This window comes from Narcine bancroftii, chromosome 4 (genome assembly GCF_036971445.1).
Source record: "Narcine bancroftii isolate sNarBan1 chromosome 4, sNarBan1.hap1, whole genome shotgun sequence".
Lineage (NCBI taxonomy): Eukaryota > Metazoa > Chordata > Chondrichthyes > Torpediniformes > Narcinidae > Narcine > Narcine bancroftii.
In genome coordinates, this window is record NC_091472.1 from 261585360 (window position 1) to 261607071 (window position 21712).

General features: G+C 40.1%; 1 protein-coding gene and 1 long non-coding RNA gene across 14 annotated transcripts in view; one reads left to right on the plus strand and one right to left on the minus strand.

Moving 5' to 3' along the window:
- The window catches only part of LOC138761905 (contactin-associated protein-like 5), an 857011-nt gene that overhangs the window by 274047 nt on the left and 561252 nt on the right, over positions 1-21712 (minus strand). For all 5 annotated transcript variants that reach the window (XM_069934856.1, XM_069934855.1, XM_069934854.1 and 2 more), the window contains exons 14-16: positions 12357-12513; positions 3500-3627; positions 1233-1403 (exon numbers count right to left, since the gene is read on the minus strand). In XM_069934856.1, coding sequence (XP_069790957.1) covers positions 1233-1403; positions 3500-3627; positions 12357-12513 — 456 coding nt within the window. The remainder of the gene's footprint in view (positions 1-1232; positions 1404-3499; positions 3628-12356; positions 12514-21712) is intronic.
- Positions 1-21712, plus strand: part of LOC138761906 (uncharacterized) — a 53262-nt gene that overhangs the window by 332 nt on the left and 31218 nt on the right. For 2 of the 9 annotated variants that reach the window (XR_011356598.1, XR_011356601.1), the window contains exons 2-9: positions 1235-1359; positions 4227-4394; positions 6357-6570; positions 9133-9229; positions 10048-10252; positions 19595-19678; positions 20161-20347; positions 21029-21079. This is a non-coding gene — a long non-coding RNA (uncharacterized lncRNA). Of the gene's footprint in view, positions 1-1234; positions 1360-4226; positions 4395-6356; positions 6571-9132; positions 9230-10047; positions 10253-19594; positions 19679-20129; positions 20348-21028; positions 21080-21712 lie in introns of all 9 variants that reach the window. The other 7 variants (XR_011356599.1, XR_011356603.1, XR_011356602.1 and 4 more) reach the window with 6 other exon arrangements.

Sequence of the window (21712 nt, forward strand, 5' to 3'; positions counted from 1 at the left end):
TTTGTCTGTCTCTTTGAAACCTGGACTTCTTCATTTAGCCCTGATACCAAGAAATCACAAATTCCTTGAAAGCACGCTAATAGGCTTTCTGTACATCGATGAATAAAAGATGATTTAAAATCTCTTTGAAACCTATGTGCTAATGGATACTATTATAATTTCAGAGTAGGATAATTTGTGATAAGGTGCAGAGAGCATGTTCACAAATTATGGCACCTCAGTGTAAATATCTTGAAATTACTGTCTGGGCTTCAAAGCGATTTAAACATATGAACTATTGATCTTCTCTCTGTTAGCACAGAGGGGAGAATTTCAGGCAGAAGTATTAGTGAATTATTATCTCAGGATAGAATTTTGGTGTTAAACTTCTGAGGAAGACCTTCACGATAATCTTCAATCAAAAAGGAACGATTAAGAAAACAGATTAAAAATTCCATGCTGTTCGATCCTTTCACAGAAAATGTTGTTGCTAATGCGTTCAGTTATTCTGTCCCTCACTGAAAATGACAGTATAATTAGATAAATGGAATGCATCATTTACCACAAAGGTACTTTTATTCCCACTCAGAATATTAATAAAATCATAATCTTAAGTCTTCAATGAGAACAACAAAATTGAGATTTTTTTTCAAAATGCACACTATTTCAGATAGAGAAAATATCCATCATACTGAAAATGTGGCAATAACAGAGCAACAATGAATCTGTTCAATGGGTTTGATTTTTTTTTTAGTTTAACCAATAATAATAGAAAGATCAAAGATGTGCTTGGAAAATGTTTTATTACAATAATAAAACTCTGTTTGCAATATATTTCATTACAGCAAGCTTGAGAATGTGACTAATCTTCACTGACAAAAACAAATTTATTTTGCATACTTCATAGAAAGATTGAGGTAATAAACAAAAATAGAGTAATAAGAACATAGGAGACTTTGAGTGTACAGATATTATTATTGACATTTTTACTCTAGTTGTAAATTTATTCAGAAACCAAAATTTTAAGCACTCATTGAATTAGTGTCTCCGAATTGTTGTTGAAAGGATGTATTAACTCCTGTACTCCAAACTAAATATCACATGTAGTCTTACTTTTACCTTGAAGTTGGATCAAATGTTTCATCCATTCAGAGTCCATTAACACATGGCATTAATACAGGCTTAAGCAAGCTAAAGATTGCCTGGTGTTTTATTTGAATATTGATTTCTGTTTTTAATGGTGTCTTACTTACAGTTCAGCTCTATTCTTATGAAGTCCTTGATTCCCAGATTCTCCAGGAAAACCCCTGAGGAAGCAGTTGTTTTGAAGAAAAATGAAATATCGGCACTTAGCTCCCCGTGGAAGGTTGGGAAATGGAGGTATGAGCTCTCGGTGTTAAATGAAGCTGCATTCCAGTAATTTTCTGAATGGACAAAGAAAGGTTTGAGCTGATGATTAACTTCTAAGTACTGAAATCCGGACTTGAAAATCTTTTGCCCATTTTCCACTTCAGGTACTGCCCCTCCTCAAAATGGTGTTCCCACCATCTCAGGGCACCCTCAAGTACACTGAAATTATGAACTTTCTATTGCAATATCGGAAGTTCAGGCATCTCCCATACCAGCACTGTGATAATGACCTCATTTTACATTATTTTTTTTCTGGTTTCTCAGGTAAACGTCTGATTCTTGGGGGAGGGAGGATACAAGGAATTATTGACTTGCATGTGAAATTGAAGGGAATTTGTAGTAACGTCTCATTATTTCTGTCCCCACAAATATGTCACTAAATAACTATTTTGGGTCCTCCTCACATTCCCTGTCCAGGAAGGGTAAAGGAACTGGAAAGGGCATGATGTACATGGTGTTCATTGTGTCACCACAGTCCATTGTGAATTGTTTGGATGCTACATATTATTAAGGTCTGAATTATGTGACCATATCCAGCACCAACACACACGAGATCATCAGGTTCTGGTTTAGAGCAGAAAGGGAACAACAAATACCTCCAGAGAATTTTACTTCTTGTTTTTGCCTGCTGTCTGCTGGGTATAGGGAAACAAACATCCAAAACAACAGCCAAATGATTCCTGTCAGGAAGGATGTGGAAGTTTCAGAGGAGATGCATCAGGTTTCTGCTGGATTAGAGAACATCTGATGAGGAAAGTTTGATCGAGCTAGGGATTTTCTCTTTCACAAATAGAGCTGTATATAATAATGAGAGGCACAGGGTTGACAGCCACCATTTTTTTCCCGAGGACGGTAATGGGCTATACCAGAGGATACTTGTTTAAGATGAGTGGAGGAAAGTTTATGGGAGATGGCAAAGGTAAGATGCTTTTGCTTAGAAGAGTGCTGGGTACCTGGAATGCATTGCTGGGGGTGGGGGGTGAGGGAGTGGTTGTGGCTGATGCAAGGATGACATTTAAGAGACACTTGGGCACATGGATGTAAGATAAATTAGGGGTTATGGATTGTGAGGGAGAGAAGGGTTAGATTGATCATGGAGGAGGTTTATATTGGTCAGCACAGTATTGTTAGCTGAATGGCCTATACTATGCTGTTCTGTTCTGTTCTATGTTCTATGTTTCAAGTAATGAAATCACCTCACTCAAAATTACAGGATCTTGCATATAGTTTCCTTTTGAACACCTTCGAGTTTAATCAATAAAATAAAAGATGTTCATAATGGTGCAGCTTGTTTACAGAGATCTGACACGAACTCGGATGGAATAATTGCCTTCTAAACTGTAATGCCTCTGAGATTCTTGGCTCATCTCACAAGATGCTCTTTTTTAATGAATACTCTTTCATGGAGTAATTAGATGTTGCTGTTTGTGGATTTATCTCATTTCATTATTTTCTACAACCCCACGGAACATAGACCAATGAACAAAATAGCTGAATAAGAGTTATTTAGCACATTATGTCTGCACTGACCATGATGCCAATCTAATCCCATGTGCTTGCACATGGTTTGTATCCCACTGTTCCTGCCTAACCATGTGTCTGTCTGAAAGCTTCTTAAATATTGCTATTGTTCCAAAAGTCTCTTAAACATTGTTGTCATAAACCATCAAATTTAAACTCAACAATTACAGATGTTATCACAGTACTTAATGTAAATTAACATGTATTGTGAATGTTGACCATTTCTTTGTGGACCAAATTCACGTTACAATATTAAAGTAATGAACAGCATTATTTATAGTATGGAGCAGAGTGAAACCTCAAACATATAAAAAAATAATTTTACTGAAACATCTGAGTTTTACCCTGCTGGTCAATTATGACATTTTAATTCTATGATTAGATTGTGGCAAGTTAGAAACAATATGATGTTAGCTCGCAACTTTGAAGCTGACATAAATGGTAGGACACATATCTTCAAACAAAAACACACAATTAGTTTACTTTCTGTTGGTTAAACAAGCAATAAATAATTGGGATGCATTACCTTCATTCACTGAGTGGTATTAAATTCTTACAGTCCAATCCTGAAATTGAATCTGACACTTACTGTCACCATAGCAACGAAGAGGTCCAAGTTTGTAGGCTGCTTTTGAGTTTGTTCTGTTTGTGTCCCCAATAATAATTTGTGTTACAGGCAAAAGGTCTTTGTAAGAAAGAAGCACCGTGTCATTAGTCCTGCCAATAAATAGAACATTAAATCAATATCTAGAATAATAGAAACTTAAATTAAGATGCTTAAATATCAATATCTTGGTTATAAAATTTGGATAAACAATCCACTAAGCAGGAGTGAATGTGGCTGGCTGTTAGAAAACCATTTAAATCATGTCATCACTGATTAGGAAAAAAGACTGTCTATTTTCCCCTGAGAACATCAAACAAGGCTAATTTCTTGCTCTCCTCAGCATTTCTCCTCCTTTGAATGCAGATAATCTGAAAACAATAATGGTGATATAAACATTTTCCATCAGTTACAGGCATTGGTGATCTTTAAGAGACTGCACAGTGTCATGGAATTGATCAATTCAAAATGATCAAAGATAACTCAGTTTTAAAATTAAACAATTATATTTGTGACCCACAAATATTAGAAATCATGACTAATGTTTCAATCCTTTGTAAAGTAAAAAAATATTGGTCAGTTTATTTTTATAAGTGTGGACAAAAGATGTGGACAAAACTGGGAGCTTCAGAAGGATGGGTTTAGAAATGGTTAACTTAAAATGTGAAATTATTGTTTCCTGAATGAAATATTTGCTTTATATTTACCTTAGTAACCCATTGAGACATATATTCTTTTGTGGCTGATTTGGTGGCATTGCTGCATCTAATCCTGAAGATTCTCCTTTCAAGCCTTACTCAAATGATTTGGGGACAAAGGTTGAAGTTGATATCAAAGTGCCATATTGATGGAGGTGGCAAATTTTGGATAATGCATTAAGGTGAGCCCCCGTTTGCTCTTCAGAATGAATATAAACAATCCCTGTGCTTTCTTAAATAAGTGTAGAAAAATTAACCTTGCTCAATTTGTGTCCTTTAACTATCACTAAAGTAAATTATTTGATCATTATCATCAGATGCTTGTGGGATCTTGCTAAATAAATTGTAGCAGACCAGCAGGGATTTTATATGAAGGCTGAACCTGGCAATTATAGTCAGGTGACTCTGGCAGGTGGATTTGAAAAAAGCTCAGTATCAGCAAAAAGCTGATTGGGCAATAGAGATCAAGTGACCGAGGTGACTTGTATTAATTCATTTCAACCTAGCAGTCTGGGAATGGATCCATTGACTACCTGCTCAACTGTACATGCAGTAGTGAGTATGGAATTCATAACTAGCTAGTTCTTTACTACCCTGATGTGTTCTGCTGTTTCATGTACATTTGCTGTTCTACTGTCTACATAGGAAGTATCTACTTTCATCCATGTATAATGTGGAGACAGAGGAGGCAAGTCATTTAACCTCCACTGCAGCTGTACCATTCATTGCAACAGTCAGTTTGAAACTACCATTGTTTTGGATCACTCACCCAGTGTTATGGATTATGCAGGTGGAGGTTCAATTTTATACTCAGAACATAACATCACAGTAGATTTATTTGATGTATGTTGCCTCTTTGCAACTGGATGTGGTACAAGAAGTACGTGAATTCTTAAATTTCTCTGCTAGTCAAAGACTGTATAATAAGCTTAAAGCCAAGTTGATCAGGCACACTAGCACTTCAGAACTAATGTTTACATTGTCTTCTTGAAAGAGCTGGGGGATAGGAAGCTGTCACAGCTTCTTTGGTGACTATATCAGCTGTTAGGAGAAAGCAAGCTGGAAGACAATGTCCTAAAGCAATTGTTTTTACAGTGACTCCCTGATAATGTTTGTCTAACCCTGATGTCAGCATCGGAGGCTGTAGACATTAATGAACTTGCTAAGATCGCTAACAAGATCTTAGGGCTGGCTATGCTGGGCAGGTTGGTGCAAACAGTCAGCACTTCTGAGCCTCCTTCCATATGTCAATTGGAAATGATGGAACTGCAGCATACTGTTGATCAACTTGCATGAAATCCAGGTGTTCACCTGCCACATCACTGTGGATCAGGGCCACAGGGACAGCCCAAAAGGGCAATGTTGTTCACATCGGGGGTGGAGATGAGGCTTCATATCATTGTGTGCTGGCAATGAATGCTGGTATCACTGGAGATTCAGCAACAAGGTTCAACACTGTATACTGCAGAGAAATGCAGTATACAGGGGCAACAAGTCTTCTTAGTGCAGATCTGCACAGTCATCCGCTATTTGACAAATGCCAAGGCATTCGCTTTTGAGAAGATACCAGAGTGAAATTTAGCATTCTCCGTCCATCGATATCCATGTAACCTCCACTACCATTCAACTGCTGTACTAGCTGTCAATAAATCTCCCATTTCTACAAATGGAGAAAAATCGCTCTCACTTAATTTTTGTCTTTGCCATGTTTTTGGGTGGGTTTTTAAATATTGCCAATGTACCTACACCCATCATCAGAGCTGATTCTTAAGCAAGTATGGAATGCTGGTGGATGTCAAACATTACAAACTTATTGACTCTACTACCAGCCTCAAAGTTCATGGGATCGTCAGCAATGCACAGCATGTCAGTCCATCTTTCAAGACCACAACATTGACTACACATTTTGACACCCTTGTATGAGAATATCCAAAGATTACTCTCCCAATTTACAAGCCTACTGACATCAAACATTCTATCACCCACCATGTACAAACACATGAACCACCGTTTCGCCTTGGCAACTGCCTTCCCCCACCCCCAACTCCCAATCTTCAGCACAGATTGCTAAGGCTAAATTTTATCATATGCTGGAACTGGGAATCATTTGACAGTCCGAAAGTAACTGGTTGTCTCCTCTCCAGGTGGTGCCCAAGAAGACACTGGGAGATTGGCTCCCATGTAGAGAACCCTGTACCCGTAGTGCTTGATCAGAACTCCATCCTGCATCTCCAGAATTTTTCATCATCTCTTGGTGGTCGTTGCATTTTCTCCAATTGATATGATTCTGGCACATCATCAAATCCCAGTGGAGCCTGCTGATGCTCACAAGAGAGGCCTCATGGGTCCTTTTGGACTGTGAGTGGGTATATATGCCGTTTGGCGTAGGAAATTTAGCACAGACATTTCAGAGGCTGATGAATGATGTGGTTCATAGTTTTCCTCTTGTCCATGTTTACATAGTTGATCTGCTAGTAGCCAGATCTCCAGCCAACGAACACTATATTTGTCTCCATCTACTTTTCAACTGTTTGCGTGAGTACAGCATAGTTGTCAACCCAGACAAGTGTCAGTTTGGGGTACCAATATTCCCCTTTCCTAGGCCATACAGTTGATGAACATGGGAACTGGCCTCATGATGACAAAGTGGAGGTTAGCTGTGATTTTTTTTTTTCCATTCTTTCGTTGCTCATGAAGGTGAGGGATTTCCTTGGTCTGATCAAGGTGAGGGATTTCCTTGGTCTGATCAAGGTGAGGGATTTCCTTGGTCTGATCAAGGTGAGGGATTTCCTTGGTCTCCTGCACTGTGCGGACCTACTCCAAACACTCATGGACTTACTGAAGAACAGAACTCAGAAAATTTAGTCCATCACACTCAACATGACTGTATTTTCAGCCTTCCCTTGTGCTAAGACCAGCCTAGCTAGTGCAACAACTCTGGTTCATCCTCAACATCATGTTCCTTTTTTTTTTGGCAAGTTGTTTGAGGCTATTGGTTGCTTGAATTACAGATACCAGAGTTTCACTGATAGATTTATGATAATGAAGTTTAACTGCCTTGAAAGATAACATTGCTTTTGTTACCTCCAAAATCAGACCTGTTGTGGATATCAAGCAACAAATAATTTCTTCCATATTTTCAACATTTGATATTTAGGTGTATCACATTACATTGACATATAAACATGATTTGGAAATCAGAATGAAAAACATTTCTGAATATCATTCCAGCAAACAAAATAGAGAGAGTGCTGAGAAGGTTCACGAGAATGTTGACAGGATTTCAAGGTTTGAGTTACAGGGAAAGGTTGTGCAGACGCGGGCTTTTTTCTCTGGAGCGTAGAAGATTGAGGGGGGACTTGATAGAGGTGTTTAAGACTTTAAAAGGGACAGACAGAGTAAATGTGGATAGGCTTTTTCAATTAAGAGTGGGGGAGATTCAAACTAGAGGGCATGGCTTAAGATTGAAGGGGGAAAATTATAAGGGGAACATGAGGGGAAATTTCTTTATGCAAAAGGTGGTAGGGATGTGGAATGAGTTTCCGGCAGACGTGGTTGAGGTGGGATTATTGGTTACATTTAAGGATAGACTGGATAGTTACATGGACTGGAGGGGTATGGACCGGGTGCTGGTCAGTGGGACTAGGAGGGTGGGAATTTGTTACGGCATGGACTAGTAGGGCCGATCTGGCCTGTTCTGTGCTGTGTGGTTATATGGTTATATATTCCAGTAGCATGATCAGAGTGAATTTATATAATTCTCCTCTGATATATACCAAATTACTCCTCTTCTAATCATTCTTCCACTGCCTTTCCAGGTTACATCAAAAATATTTTTTTTTAACCTTTGCTATTAACTTTTACCCCACTCTCAAATGCACTAAGGCGTTTTCAGACAATTCTCTCCCCCCTTTACGGATCTCTTGGTGACCATTTCATGAGACAAGCCGTCCACTGGCATTTACTGTAAATCAAGTGACTCCCACAGCTACCTAGAATATTCGTGACTCTTGGAATGATGCTGTCCTTTTTTCCTGCAGTTTCTCCATCTCTGCTCTCAAAATGAGGCACTGCATTCAGGGGCATCTGAAATGTCACTTTTTTTTCCTAGGAAAAGCAGCTTTCCATTTACTGTGCTTGAGGGTGCCCTCCTTCACTTCTCAAACCTGCTGTTCCACCCCTCCCTGTACATGCAACAAAGATAAAGTTCCACCAGCCTTCAGATTTCACCCTACTAACCATCATGTTGTGTATGAACTCACACAATTAAGATTCAAAGATGTGATGCTTCCTTATCCTTCTATTAGATTAACATGGCTACTAACACACAGGATTTATATATGTGGAAGGGTGACATCATGACAGGGGCATCATGATCTGCAGCAGAGGGCAGGCTTATACCCAACACATACAGTCCATCATTATGATTTCTTCTGGCTGCCACTGGATCCCTGCACAAGCCACATCTTCCGTTCCCTGTGCCTTCTTCAGGGACTGCTATATCCATTCTGCCTGGTCTGCTCATTGCTCCCACTACCCCACCCCGCAACAGTCCTTGACTCCTGGCACTTCTCCTACGACTGTAGGAGGTGCAACTCTTGTCCTCACACCTATCCATTGTCAGAGATTTCTTACAAGCTTGTCTAGATTTAATATGCAAGTCATAGGAAAGAAAAGGCACATCACTGAAAGAACACCAAGCCATATAAGCTCAAGTCTCAGTTTGGGAAACCACAACCTAACTCAGCAATCTACTGAGCTGCATTTAAAACAGCATTGTTTTTCCTCTGCTTTAAGGAAATCATTGTGTAAATCAGTGAGCATTTAAAATGTTAATTCATGCTTTGATTTCATCATTGATCAAATAGAATTTAATAAAAATGTTAAGAACATTATTTATTATATTAAATTGAAATACAGAAATAACCAGTGACATCATACAATATAACCTGCCGTTACTGGAATTCAAGCAACCAGCAGCTTCAAGCAACCGGCAAAAATATTCCAGATAATACAGGTAAAATTTATGGAAGTTCAATATTGGTGCATCTCGTGGTTAATACGTCAATCATGCAACAGACAATCTCAAGCAACTGGCAAATTCACTAATCTGGCATCTACAATTCCCACAGGTGCCAGATACTGGGGAGCTGCTGAATTAAAATAATCTTCTGCCTAAATGCAAAAGTGATAATTAAGTTACAATTTTATAAGATATTAGAATTATAGTATTAAATAAGCCTTTGAATTCAGCTCATGAATCTGCACATCATTACATTTCTTTCTTCCTGTTTAGTTTCCTCTCAAGTGCATTAATTGAATTCGCTTCAACTAATGTTTTAATGGTCCATTTAAAAAAAAAAAAAAAAATGTTTTGGTGCATTTCCTACTGCAAAAACGTGCTTCCCATTGCAAACATCCAAGTTATAAATATGTATTCCTATTATATACATTGTCCATTTACACTGTGTTCTTCCAGTGATTTTGGAGCACCTCCATTTTTTTTGTACTTCCCAGCCCCTTAAACAATATTCCAATGAAGTTGCAAAACTTCATAAGTATTGTCATTAGTTTTGCTTTTCTTAAATTATCAGATGAATTGAAATTACAACAGAAAAAGAATGGACTATGCAGCTTCAATGTTTATTGGAGTTCTGAAATAAGTTGTCTTGGTCAGCACCCAAATATAATTTAAACTTTTAAAAACTTAAAACATATTGGAGGTAAACCAGAAAATCTACAGATGCTGGGGTTCAGTGCAATACACAAAAGTGCTAGAGAAACTCAGCAGGTCTTATAAGATCATCTCAATTAACTTGATTAATTTGACTGCAGGTTTCTTCCTTGAAATCAATGGAGTTGCTAAATCTGTGCTGCATCTAAGCTCATACAGGACCACTGAACTTGTAGTCAATCTGCAGAAATTTCATACTATTCTCAGGAGGTCCAACCTGATATGGGTAACTTGTGAGACAACTTTTCAGACTTCTGGATTCAACCATAGTTAAGTTGGAATACAAACAAAATCATCGTTACAAAGGTAAATGCCAATCATTCCTGATGCAACTTCAGATTTTTTTTGTGGCAGTTTCAAAGCATGAAAGATGAAACCACTCCTTTGACTTCTTTGAATGATGGCATCTGGCCTCTATAATGACAGTCTGAGCAAATAATGCGCAAACAATGGGTAGCTTGAGGGATTCAGCTGCTCAGGCAAAATGCATGGAGGTAAAGTCTTAAGGAAGGGCTCTGACCCAAAATGTTGACTGAGCATTTCTCTCTATGGATGTTGCCTGATACATTGTGTCTCTCTAGTATCTCATTGCTCAAGATTTCAGCAGTTCTTGTGATTCTATTTGACCAGAAAAATTGTTCATTATTCATTGGAACGTAGACGACTGAGAGGGGACTTGATAGAGGTATTTAAAATTATGAAAGGAATAGATAGACTAGACATAAACAGACTCTTTCCCCTGAGGGCAGTGGAGGTTGGAACAAGAGGCCATGAGTTAATGTTAAGGGGGCAACACTTTAGGAGAAATATTAGAGGTGGCTTTTTCACTCAGCGAGTGGTGGCAGAATGGAATGAACTTCCGAATGAAATAGTTGCGTCAGGGTCCCTTCTGTCATTTAAGAGAAGGTTGGATGTGTACATGGAGGTGAGGGGGGTTGGAGGGTTATTGGCGGAGAGCGGGAGGTTTGAATTAGTGGAGTTGTTCTAGTGAACCGGTGCAGACTCGAAAGGCCGACATAGCCTGTTTCTGCTCCGTAAATGGTTATATGGTTATCTTGTGGAAATGCAAAACTCTACATCGACCATCGCAGAGAGAATGCATGGTGGAAATGCAACTGCACATTATTCATTTCTGGCCGTCGCACTGGTATGGTTGGCATTGAAAAGTGAATGAACTTTGACACATTGTGATTGGATTTTCAAATAAATCTATTCAGCTGCCTGGTTTCTTATGACTGAAGAACAGCTGTTTGCTAATGGGGGATGTAGTCATTAGTCCTTGCTGAATATTGGTTTAGGTAGGGTGTGGGTGTATTTCTTGGTGGAGGATACTGGTTGAATTTGACATTATTAGCACTCAGATTATTTTGCTTACATCTGTGAAGGAGAAAAGAGCACAAATTCGTGCAGGCACAGAAGCAGATTTACCAAGTTTTCAGAAAAAAATCTGATGATAAAGTGGAAGAATATGGAAGTGGCAAAGGGAAGGATGCCATTGACATAAATTGCTGAGATAAAACATACCTCTGAAAGAAGGGGTGGCATGATAAAACAGGATTTAGAACCAATTTTCTTCAGGGAGAACGAAAGCTGCCGTTGTTTTTCCCTTGACAACCCAGGCACATAGAGATTAATGCACTCAAAAATAGGCTCAACACTGACATCTATCATTGACCATCATTGAATATAAAACAAGAAACATGAGAGCAAGGTAAAAGTCTACAATAGAGCTTTATCAATGAGGAATATTTGACTCTGTAAGGGAAAAAAAAAACATGCTTTAAAGAAAAATAAGAAAACAGTTTGAGAGATAAATATCGTTCTATAAAGCAGAAAGATTGATGAACAGAGATAATTGACATAGAAATTAAAATATTGAGTAATGGAAAGTCAATGTGAAAGATAAATGAGAAGGAAAGGAGATAAAGAAAGAAAGAGAGAGAAATAGATTCAGAGGTAAAGGGAGAATAATTGCTAGGAAGATGGAGATGAAGATAAAGGGAGTCAGACTGCATATGGTTAGAGATACAGTATGTGCATAATTTTATTGTAAAATGGTAAAAAAATAAGATAAATAGAAAAAAAGGAAATGGAGAGATGACAAATTGAAAAGAATATAGAAGGAGATGGAGACATTGAAAGCTGGAAATTTAGACAGCTGAACCAAAGTGGATAGAATAAATAGCAATAGTTTCAATGTTGAAATTTCTTGCATTTGTTCCATGCCTTTAGTTAGTACTTGTCATAAGGATGCAATTGTTTGATGACGAGGACACATTTATAAATTCTGTTACAGATTAGAATTTATAAACACACACAAATTGCTAAATTTACAACTACTATTTTAAAAACTCTTAACAATACAGTTTTGATGTTCTTGCAAATTATGACAAGGCATAGCCAGATTTACCATTTATCCCTGTCTCCATCACAGTTACAGTGATACGTTGTATCTAAGCAGTTCTCCTCCAATCCGCATTCACATTTTTGGACTCTGTGTGATGAACCACCCCAGTAAGCTTGTTTTTCATTGGTTCTCCCAATCCACCATGTAAATGGTATTCCATCTGCAGAAAATTTTAAAAAATATAGCAAATTTCAGTGACATCTACAACCAAACCAGACCAGTAATTGGGCTGTGTAACATACTTTACTTTTTATTTATATATATATTATATAATTATTTCCATAGCTTGGTCCAGTTTTCATGTCACAGCAGAAGAGAATGTACAAGATGTTGGGGGTAGAAGTAAATTAAAGCCTTTATTTCTTTGGTTGATAGGAAATGGAGTTGTGGGATTAGTTGAAGAAAAAGGACCTGAGCCAAAAGATACAGCTGTGAAACCACACTTAGAAGATTGTGTTTATGTCATTATAGGAAGGAGGTGGACACTATGAAGAGGGAACAGGAGATTTACCAGGATGTTTCCTGAATTGGACAATAAGTTTTATTAGGCAAAGTTAGCAGAGCTAGGGCTTTTCTCCTTGGAGCATAGAAGGATGAGAGGTGATTTAATAGAGGTCTACAAAATTCTAAGAGATATAGATGTGATGTGCTGCAGTACAAAAAAATAAATTCAAACTACAAAGGCTGTACTATATGCTTTAATTAGCTTAAAACGTACACAAAGTTCAGTATTCCTTTTGGCTCCTTGTGCTCTACTCCTGCCCAAGAACCAGTATGAGCCTTTATAATGGTTCAGTGATTGGCAGGAAGTAGGTGGAGCCAGCACCCCCCAGGTTACCTCCCTGCAGGTACAGTGGATTTCCCCCTGAAGTAGGCAGTGAAGGAGTGCAGACAGGCACAGGCAGTCACAGACACCAGTGGTTATATTACCACATTCCTCTCCTTCTTAAAATGAGTCCCTGAAGGGGGGGTGTGTGGGGAAGAAAAACAGTTTCCACCATTATCTTCATGCCGAGTATCTGCTAGATACTGAGTAATTGGGATAGAAAACATATTTACAGATTTACAAATTCAGGTGATCTGGTGGTCACCGTTGCCTCTGGAACCGTCACAGGAAAGGCTCCTGGTCAATGGTCGGTGGAGACAGGGCTACCCTAAGGTTGGCTGGGTTAGGGGTGGTCAGGGCAGCCAGCAGTGTGGGTGGAGTAGTGCATAGCAGTGAGGGGATGATGTAGGTTGTAGGGTGGGTCTGCAGGCAACAGGATCCCATGGTTGATGATAGGTGGGGGTAGGATGTTGGCTCTGGGAGGGTCTTAAAGGTGCCAGGGGTGCCTGGGGTGGAGGGCTAGGATCCCACTGGTGCCAGGTCCTGGATTGAGACTGTGTCCTCACGTCCATTAGGGTACGCCACATAGTCATAATGTGGGTTGGCATGGAGGAGGTGCACTTGCTCGATAAGGGGGACGGATAAGTGAGTCCTCGCATGTCTATGGAGGAGGACTGGTTGTGGAGATATCAGCCATGCTGGCAGTGAGACTCCAGTTGCTGATATCCTGTGTAAGAAAAAGAAGCACTCGTGAGGGGTCTGGCTGGTAGCTGTACATAAGAGGAACTGTATGGCATGGAGTGCCTCGGGACGGGCCTCCTGCCAGTAGTTAGTGGAGCATCCTTTTGACCTAAGGGCCAGGAGGACTGCCTTCCAGGTTACCCCGTTCTCATGTTCTACCTGGGAGTTATAGCTAGCAGTGTGACTAGATGCAATGCCTCACGTCACCAGGTACTGGTGCAGCTCTTCACTCATGAAGTTGGACCTCCAGACACTGAGGATGAATGCCAGGTATCTGAACATTTTAAAAATCTGCACTAGTGACTTTATAATGGAGGCAGTGGAGGTATTAGGACAAAGGATGGTGAACAGGAAATGGAAATGGAACAGGAACTGAGAGGAAATAGGTGTTCTAATTTGTGGAATGCAGTGATCCCTTAAAGTTGATGTTGATTCACTTGAAGGGCCAAGTGGCCTGTGCTGGATGGTAGAAGCACAGTTAGCACTCCTCACATACCCAGCAGGACATAGTCATGGTCCAGATATCCTGGACGGTGAAGGGGAGATTTAGGGATTTCAAGAAAAGGTACAAACTTATGATGCCCAGATGGCAAAGGGTGTTGTGAAGTTGGTCTGACTGTGCACTGGCGTAAGTCTGGGACAGGGCATCGGGGGATTCATTGAGCTTCCCCGAACTATGCTGAATGTTGTAGCTGAACGTGACCACCTTGATTCTCCAGCATAAGATCTTGTTGTTTTTGATCTTGTCTCTGTGGATGGTACTGAACATGAATGCCGCCGCGTGCTGGTCTGTGAAGAGGATGAAACTCCTGCCTGACTGGTAGTGGTGCCAGTGGCGGACTGCTTCCACGATCACCTGCGTCTCCTTTTTGATGGAGGAGTGCCCGAGCTCTGAGTCATGGAGGGTCCGGGAGAAAAAGGGCTTGGGTCTGCCCCCTTAGTTGAGGGTGGCAGCGAAGGGCAACATCAGAAGCATTGCACTCCACTCTGTTTTCTTCCACGGCATGCATCGTGGCATTGGTGATATTCTTTCTGAGGTGGGCAAAGGGTGCTTGCAGCTTGGTGCGGAGGAGGAAGATGGTGGCTTGGACCTTATCTGAGAACTGGGGGGCCCACTGGGAATAGTAAGAAAATAGTCCTAGGCACCTGTGCAGGACCCTGAGTGCGTGGAGAAGGGGAAGTTTTATCAGAAGGAGCATGCGATCTGGGTCAGAACTTATGACACCTTGTTCCACAATGCATCCAAGGATGGTGAGGTGGGTGGTGCTGAACATGCACTTCTCCCTATTGAGATTTAATACATCTGCTGTCCAGAGGAACTTCTCCAGGTTAACATCGTGGTCCTGCTGGTTGTTGCTGCAGATGGTGACCTTGTCCAGGTATGGGAAGGTCGCTCTTAGGTTAAGTTCTACCATATGGTCCATCTCCGTTGTGATCCCAAAATGGATCTGGCAGAACTGGTAAAGGCGCCAATCAGCCTTGAAGACCATACAGGGCATATCCGAGGCATGGATGGGGATCTGATGATAGCCAACTTTAGGTTAATGGTAGAGAAAACCCTGTACTGGGCTATCTCATTGACCTGTTGGCAATATGGGGTAGTGGGTATGCATCCAACTGAGTGTACCAGTTGATGGTCTGATTATAGTTGATAACCATTCTTTGATTACTGTCCCCTTTGACCACCAGGACCTGGGCTCTATTACCCCCTCTGCCAGAAGCTGTTGCACCTCGGCCTTGATGAAGGCCCTGTCAGCTGCACAGTAACGTCTGCTCTTGGCTGCAATGGGCTTGCTGACTGGCATCAGGTGGTTGAAGAGGGAGGGGTTACCCATAGGGTTAACAGTTCACAGGTGGGGAGGGGGTGGACACTAGGTTTGGCGTTTTGGATAGTGAGTGGGTAGAATTGATCACTGAAGAATAGAGTGACACTGCAGAGATGTCACTGGAAATCTAGTCCCAGGATAACCGGCGCACAGAGCTCTGGCATGACCAGGAGCCTGAACCCTTTGTAGATTTCCCCTCCATCAGTCACATTTATAGAACAGCACCCTAGTCTGTTGTGGAGTGGTCCTGGACTGCAAAAGCAATGGAAAATTTTGCTGGGTGTACTTTGAGCAACAAAGTACAGACCACGTGCAGGTCTACAAAGCTCTCCATATTACTGCTATCAAACAAGCATTTTATTACCTTCCTATTGACAATGATGTCCATCATTGAGTGCTAGAGTCCATGTGGAATGTTGTCTGGCAACATGTGGTGGATGCTAGAACTGACTTGGAACCTGAGTCGCTACTCCAAACTGGCAATGGCAAGTAGCAGTTTCTAGGTGCAGTCCCAATTAACCAGGATGGTGAAGGCCACCTCATCTGTGCAGCATTGGTGAGTCTGGTATATTGTGTGTGCCGATGTAGGGATCGACGAGTATGCAGTCCAGACCTGGCTCTGCGTGCACATGTTGACTGCATTGTCGGGATTGAAGTGACATGTTGGGGTGTGAATCGAAGTCAGCTGGACCAAGAGGGTGGTGCCCGTGGGGAGCACATGGCTGCAGCATGGTTTAATGGCCAGGCAGGAAGTGATGTTACCGGTGTGGGCGGAAGTGATGGGCAGAGCAATGGCACTGCCCGATAATCACACATGGAGATGCCTGGAGGGTTGAGGGGGGGTTTCCAACTGGTTGTGGAGGGCCACAGCGATCCCAGCAGGTTTGGAGTGGCACACTTTAGCAAAATGGCACTTCTTGGTGCATCGGGAGCAAGGAGAAATCCTCAGGGGGTAGTTCTTCAAGGAACATCTGTCGGATCCACACTGGGTCCTGCAGTACTTAGAGCGGTGGGATGTGTTGGCAGCGGTGATCACTTCTCCACAGAAGGGGCCTTCGGGAGCGGTGGTCATCTGCATGGGTCAAACTGGGGGAGGTGGCAGGCGAGCATCGAAGGCCTCTACAATTTTAAACCTCAATATTTTTAATCTATTTACTTTCTTACAACAGTCTCTGTTGGGTCACCCCCTAATCGCAGGCCTCGCAAAAATGCTTCCCCAGCATTCGCCACAGTTGCAGTCATGCACGATCATGCCAGTTCACGGAGTTCCCCAAGATAAGCCTCTACTGTCTCACCTGGTTCTTTTAGCCTGTTGCTAAGCAGATACCTGGAAAAGAGTAGATGTACCAGCTAGAGGCTGGTAGATGTTTTCCAGGATGGCCATTGCTGCTTCATACTTGGTGCAGTCACGGATCCCCTGAATGTGAACAGTTCCAGTTTTGTGCGGAGTACCATGAGTTTCTTTTGCTCAGAATTGATGACCTCAGCATGAGTACAGATGATTGCATGCTTCCAGGCCTTGGGGGTTGATATCCAGCTTTTCTATGCTGAGAAACTTCTCCATGGTTCTTTAAAATTAAGCTAATTAAATTGTGATGCGCTGCAGTACGAACAAACAAGCCTGAACTATGGAGACTATAACCATAGGCTTTAATGAGCTTAAAACTTGTACGCAAGGTTCAGTATCCCTTCTGTTTCCATGTGCACTACTCCTGCCCAAGGGCTGGTGTGATCCTTTATATTGGGCTAGTGATTGGCAGGGTGTAGGTGGAGCAAGCCTCCCAGGTTACCTCCCTGCAGGTACAGTGGATTTCCCCCTGCAGTAGGCAGTGCAGGAGTGCAGGCAGTCACAGACAGTCCACTGGTTGTATCCCACAATAGATAAAGTAGACAGTCAGCATCTTTTCCCCAGGACAGGAGTAGCAAACACCAGAGGAAATCTGCACAAAGTGAGGTGAGGAATGTTCAGAGGAGACATCAAGGATAATTTTTTTTTTTACACAGAGATGTGGGTGCCTGGAATTCCTTACCAGGGGTGGTGGTGGAGGCTGAAATATTAGGGCATATAAGAGACTCAGATACATGGATGAAATAAAAATAGAGGGTTGTGAGGTAGGAAGGATTTAGTTTTATTTTGGTAGGAATATATGGGTTGGCACAATATTGAGAGCCAGATGGCCTGAACTGTGCTGTCGTGTTCCATGTTCTATTTTCTATGTTCAATTTAACTTTATTCTCCTGGACAGCCTTAAACATAATTAGCATGACCATTCATTTTTCCAATTTTAGATAATCACCATCTCAACTGATTGTAATCTTCCCAGCTCTTTGTTACCTGTGCGTGATATATATATATATATATATCTCTATATATATCTCTATATATATCTCTATATATATCTCTATATATATCTCTATATATATCTCTATATATATCTCTATATATATATATATATCTCTATATATCTCTCTCTATATATCTCTCTCTATATATCTCTCTCTATATATCTCTCTCTATATATCTCTCTCTATATATCTCTCTCTATATATCTCTCTCTATATATCTCTCTCTATATATCTCTCTCTATATATCTCTCTCTATATATCTCTCTCTATATATCTCTCTCTATATATCTCTCTCTATATATCTCTCTCTATATATCTCTCTCTATATATCTCTCTCTATATATCTCTCTCTATATATCTCTCTCTATATATCTCTCTCTATATATCTCTCTCTATATATCTCTCTCTATATATCTCTCTCTATATATCTCTCTCTATATATCTCTCTCTATATATCTCTCTCTATATATCTCTCTCTATATATCTCTCTCTATATATCTCTCTCTATATATCTCTCTCTATATATCTCTCTCTATATATCTCTCTCTATATATCTCTCTCTATATATCTCTCTCTATATATCTCTCTCTATATATCTCTCTCTATATATCTCTCTCTATATATCTCTCTCTATATATCTCTCTCTATATATCTCTCTCTATATATCTCTCTCTATATATCTCTCTCTATATATCTCTCTCTATATATCTCTATATATCTCTCTCTATATATCTCTCTCTATATATCTCTCTCTATATATCTCTCTCTATATATCTCTCTCTATATATCTCTCTCTATATATCTCTCTCTATATATCTCTCTCTATATATCTCTCTCTATATATCTCTCTCTATATATCTCTCTCTATATATCTCTCTCTATATATCTCTCTCTATATATCTCTCTCTATATATCTCTCTCTATATATCTCTCTCTATATATCTCTCTCTATATCTCTCTCTATATCTCTCTCTATATCTCTCTCTATATCTCTCTATATATCTCTCTCTCTATATCTCTCTCTCTCTCTATATCTCTCTCTCTCTCTATATCTCTCTCTCTCTCTATATATCTCTCTCTCTCTATATATCTCTCTCTCTCTATATATCTCTCTCTCTCTATATCTCTCTCTCTCTCTATATCTCTCTCTCTCTCTATATATATCTCTCTCTCTCTATATATCTCTCTCTCTCTATATATCTCTCTCTCTCTATATATCTCTCTCTCTCTATATATCTCTCTCTCTCTATATATCTCTCTCTCTCTATATATCTCTCTCTCTATATATATCTCTCTCTCTCTATATATATCTCTCTCTCTCTATATATATCTCTCTCTCTCTATATATATCTCTCTCTCTCTATATATATCTCTCTCTCTATATATATATCTCTCTCTATAAATATATATCTCTCTCTATAGATATATAGATAGATATATATCACCTTTGTATCCTAGTTTTGATAAAGGATCTTGACCCAAACCCATTTCTACCTATGTAGAAATTGAACAGCAATCTGAGGAGCAACTTCCCACAGAGCAGGAGTTGGTCATTATGAAAGGACTTTGCAGAGCGAGTGCTAGAGGTAAATACAATTTCAATATTTAGAAAGCATTCAGACAGGTGGTTGAAAAAGAAGGAAATGGAGGGATATGGGGCTAATGCAGTCAGATGGAATTAGAATTGATTGGCATCAAGCTCAGTGTTAATACATTGCCAAAGAGCCTGTTTCTGTGCTGTCTAACTCTACAATTTTATACTACCCGGTTTAATGATAAGAATGGATCAGCTGATCCCAATGGAGAGAGAGTTGATGTTGTGGGGAACTGTGATTTTGTGTACACAGAACAGCAAAGGAACAGGCCCAATGGTCAACATGTCTGTCCCAAAGTGATTTCCAAATCAAACTAAAAATCAAAATTTTATGTTTCTTGTCATATTAAAACTGACAATCAAATGTATTCTGAATATTCTAACCACAGATCCATCCACCTCAGCTGCTTTGTGTTGACTTTCATTTTCCATTTATTTACAAGAATGTGGCTTCTGCTACTCTCTCAACTGCAGAACATTTGGAGCACTTGCTGTTTCTTTCTGCTGCTGAAGTTGGAATATATTCAAGTTGGAGATGGACAGGAATTTAAACTACAAGGGAATGAGAGCAAGAGTGGGAATGCAGTGTGGACGTGGAAGTTGGAGCAATCATGATCTTGCTGAACAGCACATATTGGCTGACTGGTTCCATTTCTCTTCTGTGAGTTCTCAGCTGGTTCTTGACATCATGTAAATTCAATAGGTATCTATGATGCCTGCTGATGTAAACCGTTTCATAGATATTTTAGCTCTCGATTTTCCTCATTCCATTCCAGATCTCAGCAGGCCCCATTCCCCCCTCTTTATTTTTTTCTGTACCCTTGCAACTTGCTCATATGTCGATCATCTTTGCCTTGATTCTTTATTGTTACTTACCTTCCATTGGCCAATTTAACCTACCAGTGGTTCCTTATACTGGGGAGGAAAGCAGGGCACCCAGAAGAAACCCATGTGGCCTGAATAAGCCCCCACAGCCTACATCAGGAGCTTCAGACAAGCCCAGGTTGGAGAACTGTGATGTCGCGCTATCCTGATTTACAACCATAATGTTCCACAGTCAAGGGGCAGCAATAATATGTGATTGGTTCTGAATATGAATGAGAGCAAATTGGGTAGGCCAGTGTTGCCCAAACTTTTCTCACCAAGAGAGCAAAAATATTCCCACACAAAACATGGATCATCTATAACAAACCCACAGATGACCAGTGGGAGGAGGAGGGTGGGGGTGAGGGGGACTTCAAGCTTATTTCCAGATCACAATTCAAAAGAAGTTTGTGAATTTTCAATGTATTTGTTGTCAAATTTACAACCCTGTTTTACATATTCCTTGTGTATTATACAGTAAAATTCCTGTTATCCAGAATTCAAGCAACCAGCAAAAAAATTGTGGAAAGTAAGTATATTAAAAAAATGTATTGAAGTTTAAAATTGTTGTGCCTCACCATTAGTTTGCCAATCCATGTAACATGCAATCTCAAGCAACTGGAAAATTCATTTATCTGGCATCTATCAATCTCCATAGGTGCCAGATACCAGGGGTATTACTGCATCTGTATTTGTTGTATTGCCACAGACTATCCATAATAAACACAGTGTAGGAGTGGTCTGCAGACCAATAAATACAATGATGGGGAATTGGAGACTCTACCCCTAGCACCATTATTTCTCACTCATCGTGCTCCAGTGTCTAGCACCAGTGACTCAGCACCACATATCGACCAGAAGTTGCCATCTGGAGGTCCTACTCCTGAATAATCCTAAGGGAAAGGCTCTAAGGCCTATAATTAATGTCCCCAATTTTTAAATATCTCTTACATTCTGAAACATTAAGAAACACTGATATTGGAGTAAATGGTTAAAATTATTAAAACATAGAACTAAGTTGAGAAAAATACATTAATAATTTAAAAATCAATGAAACAAAACAAAATATTTTTTTAAATAATCCTACTCTTCCCCCTTTGCCACTTGTCTGTTTGTCCAACAATCCACAAGGAAATCAATGGGGCAGGTACTATCTGACACA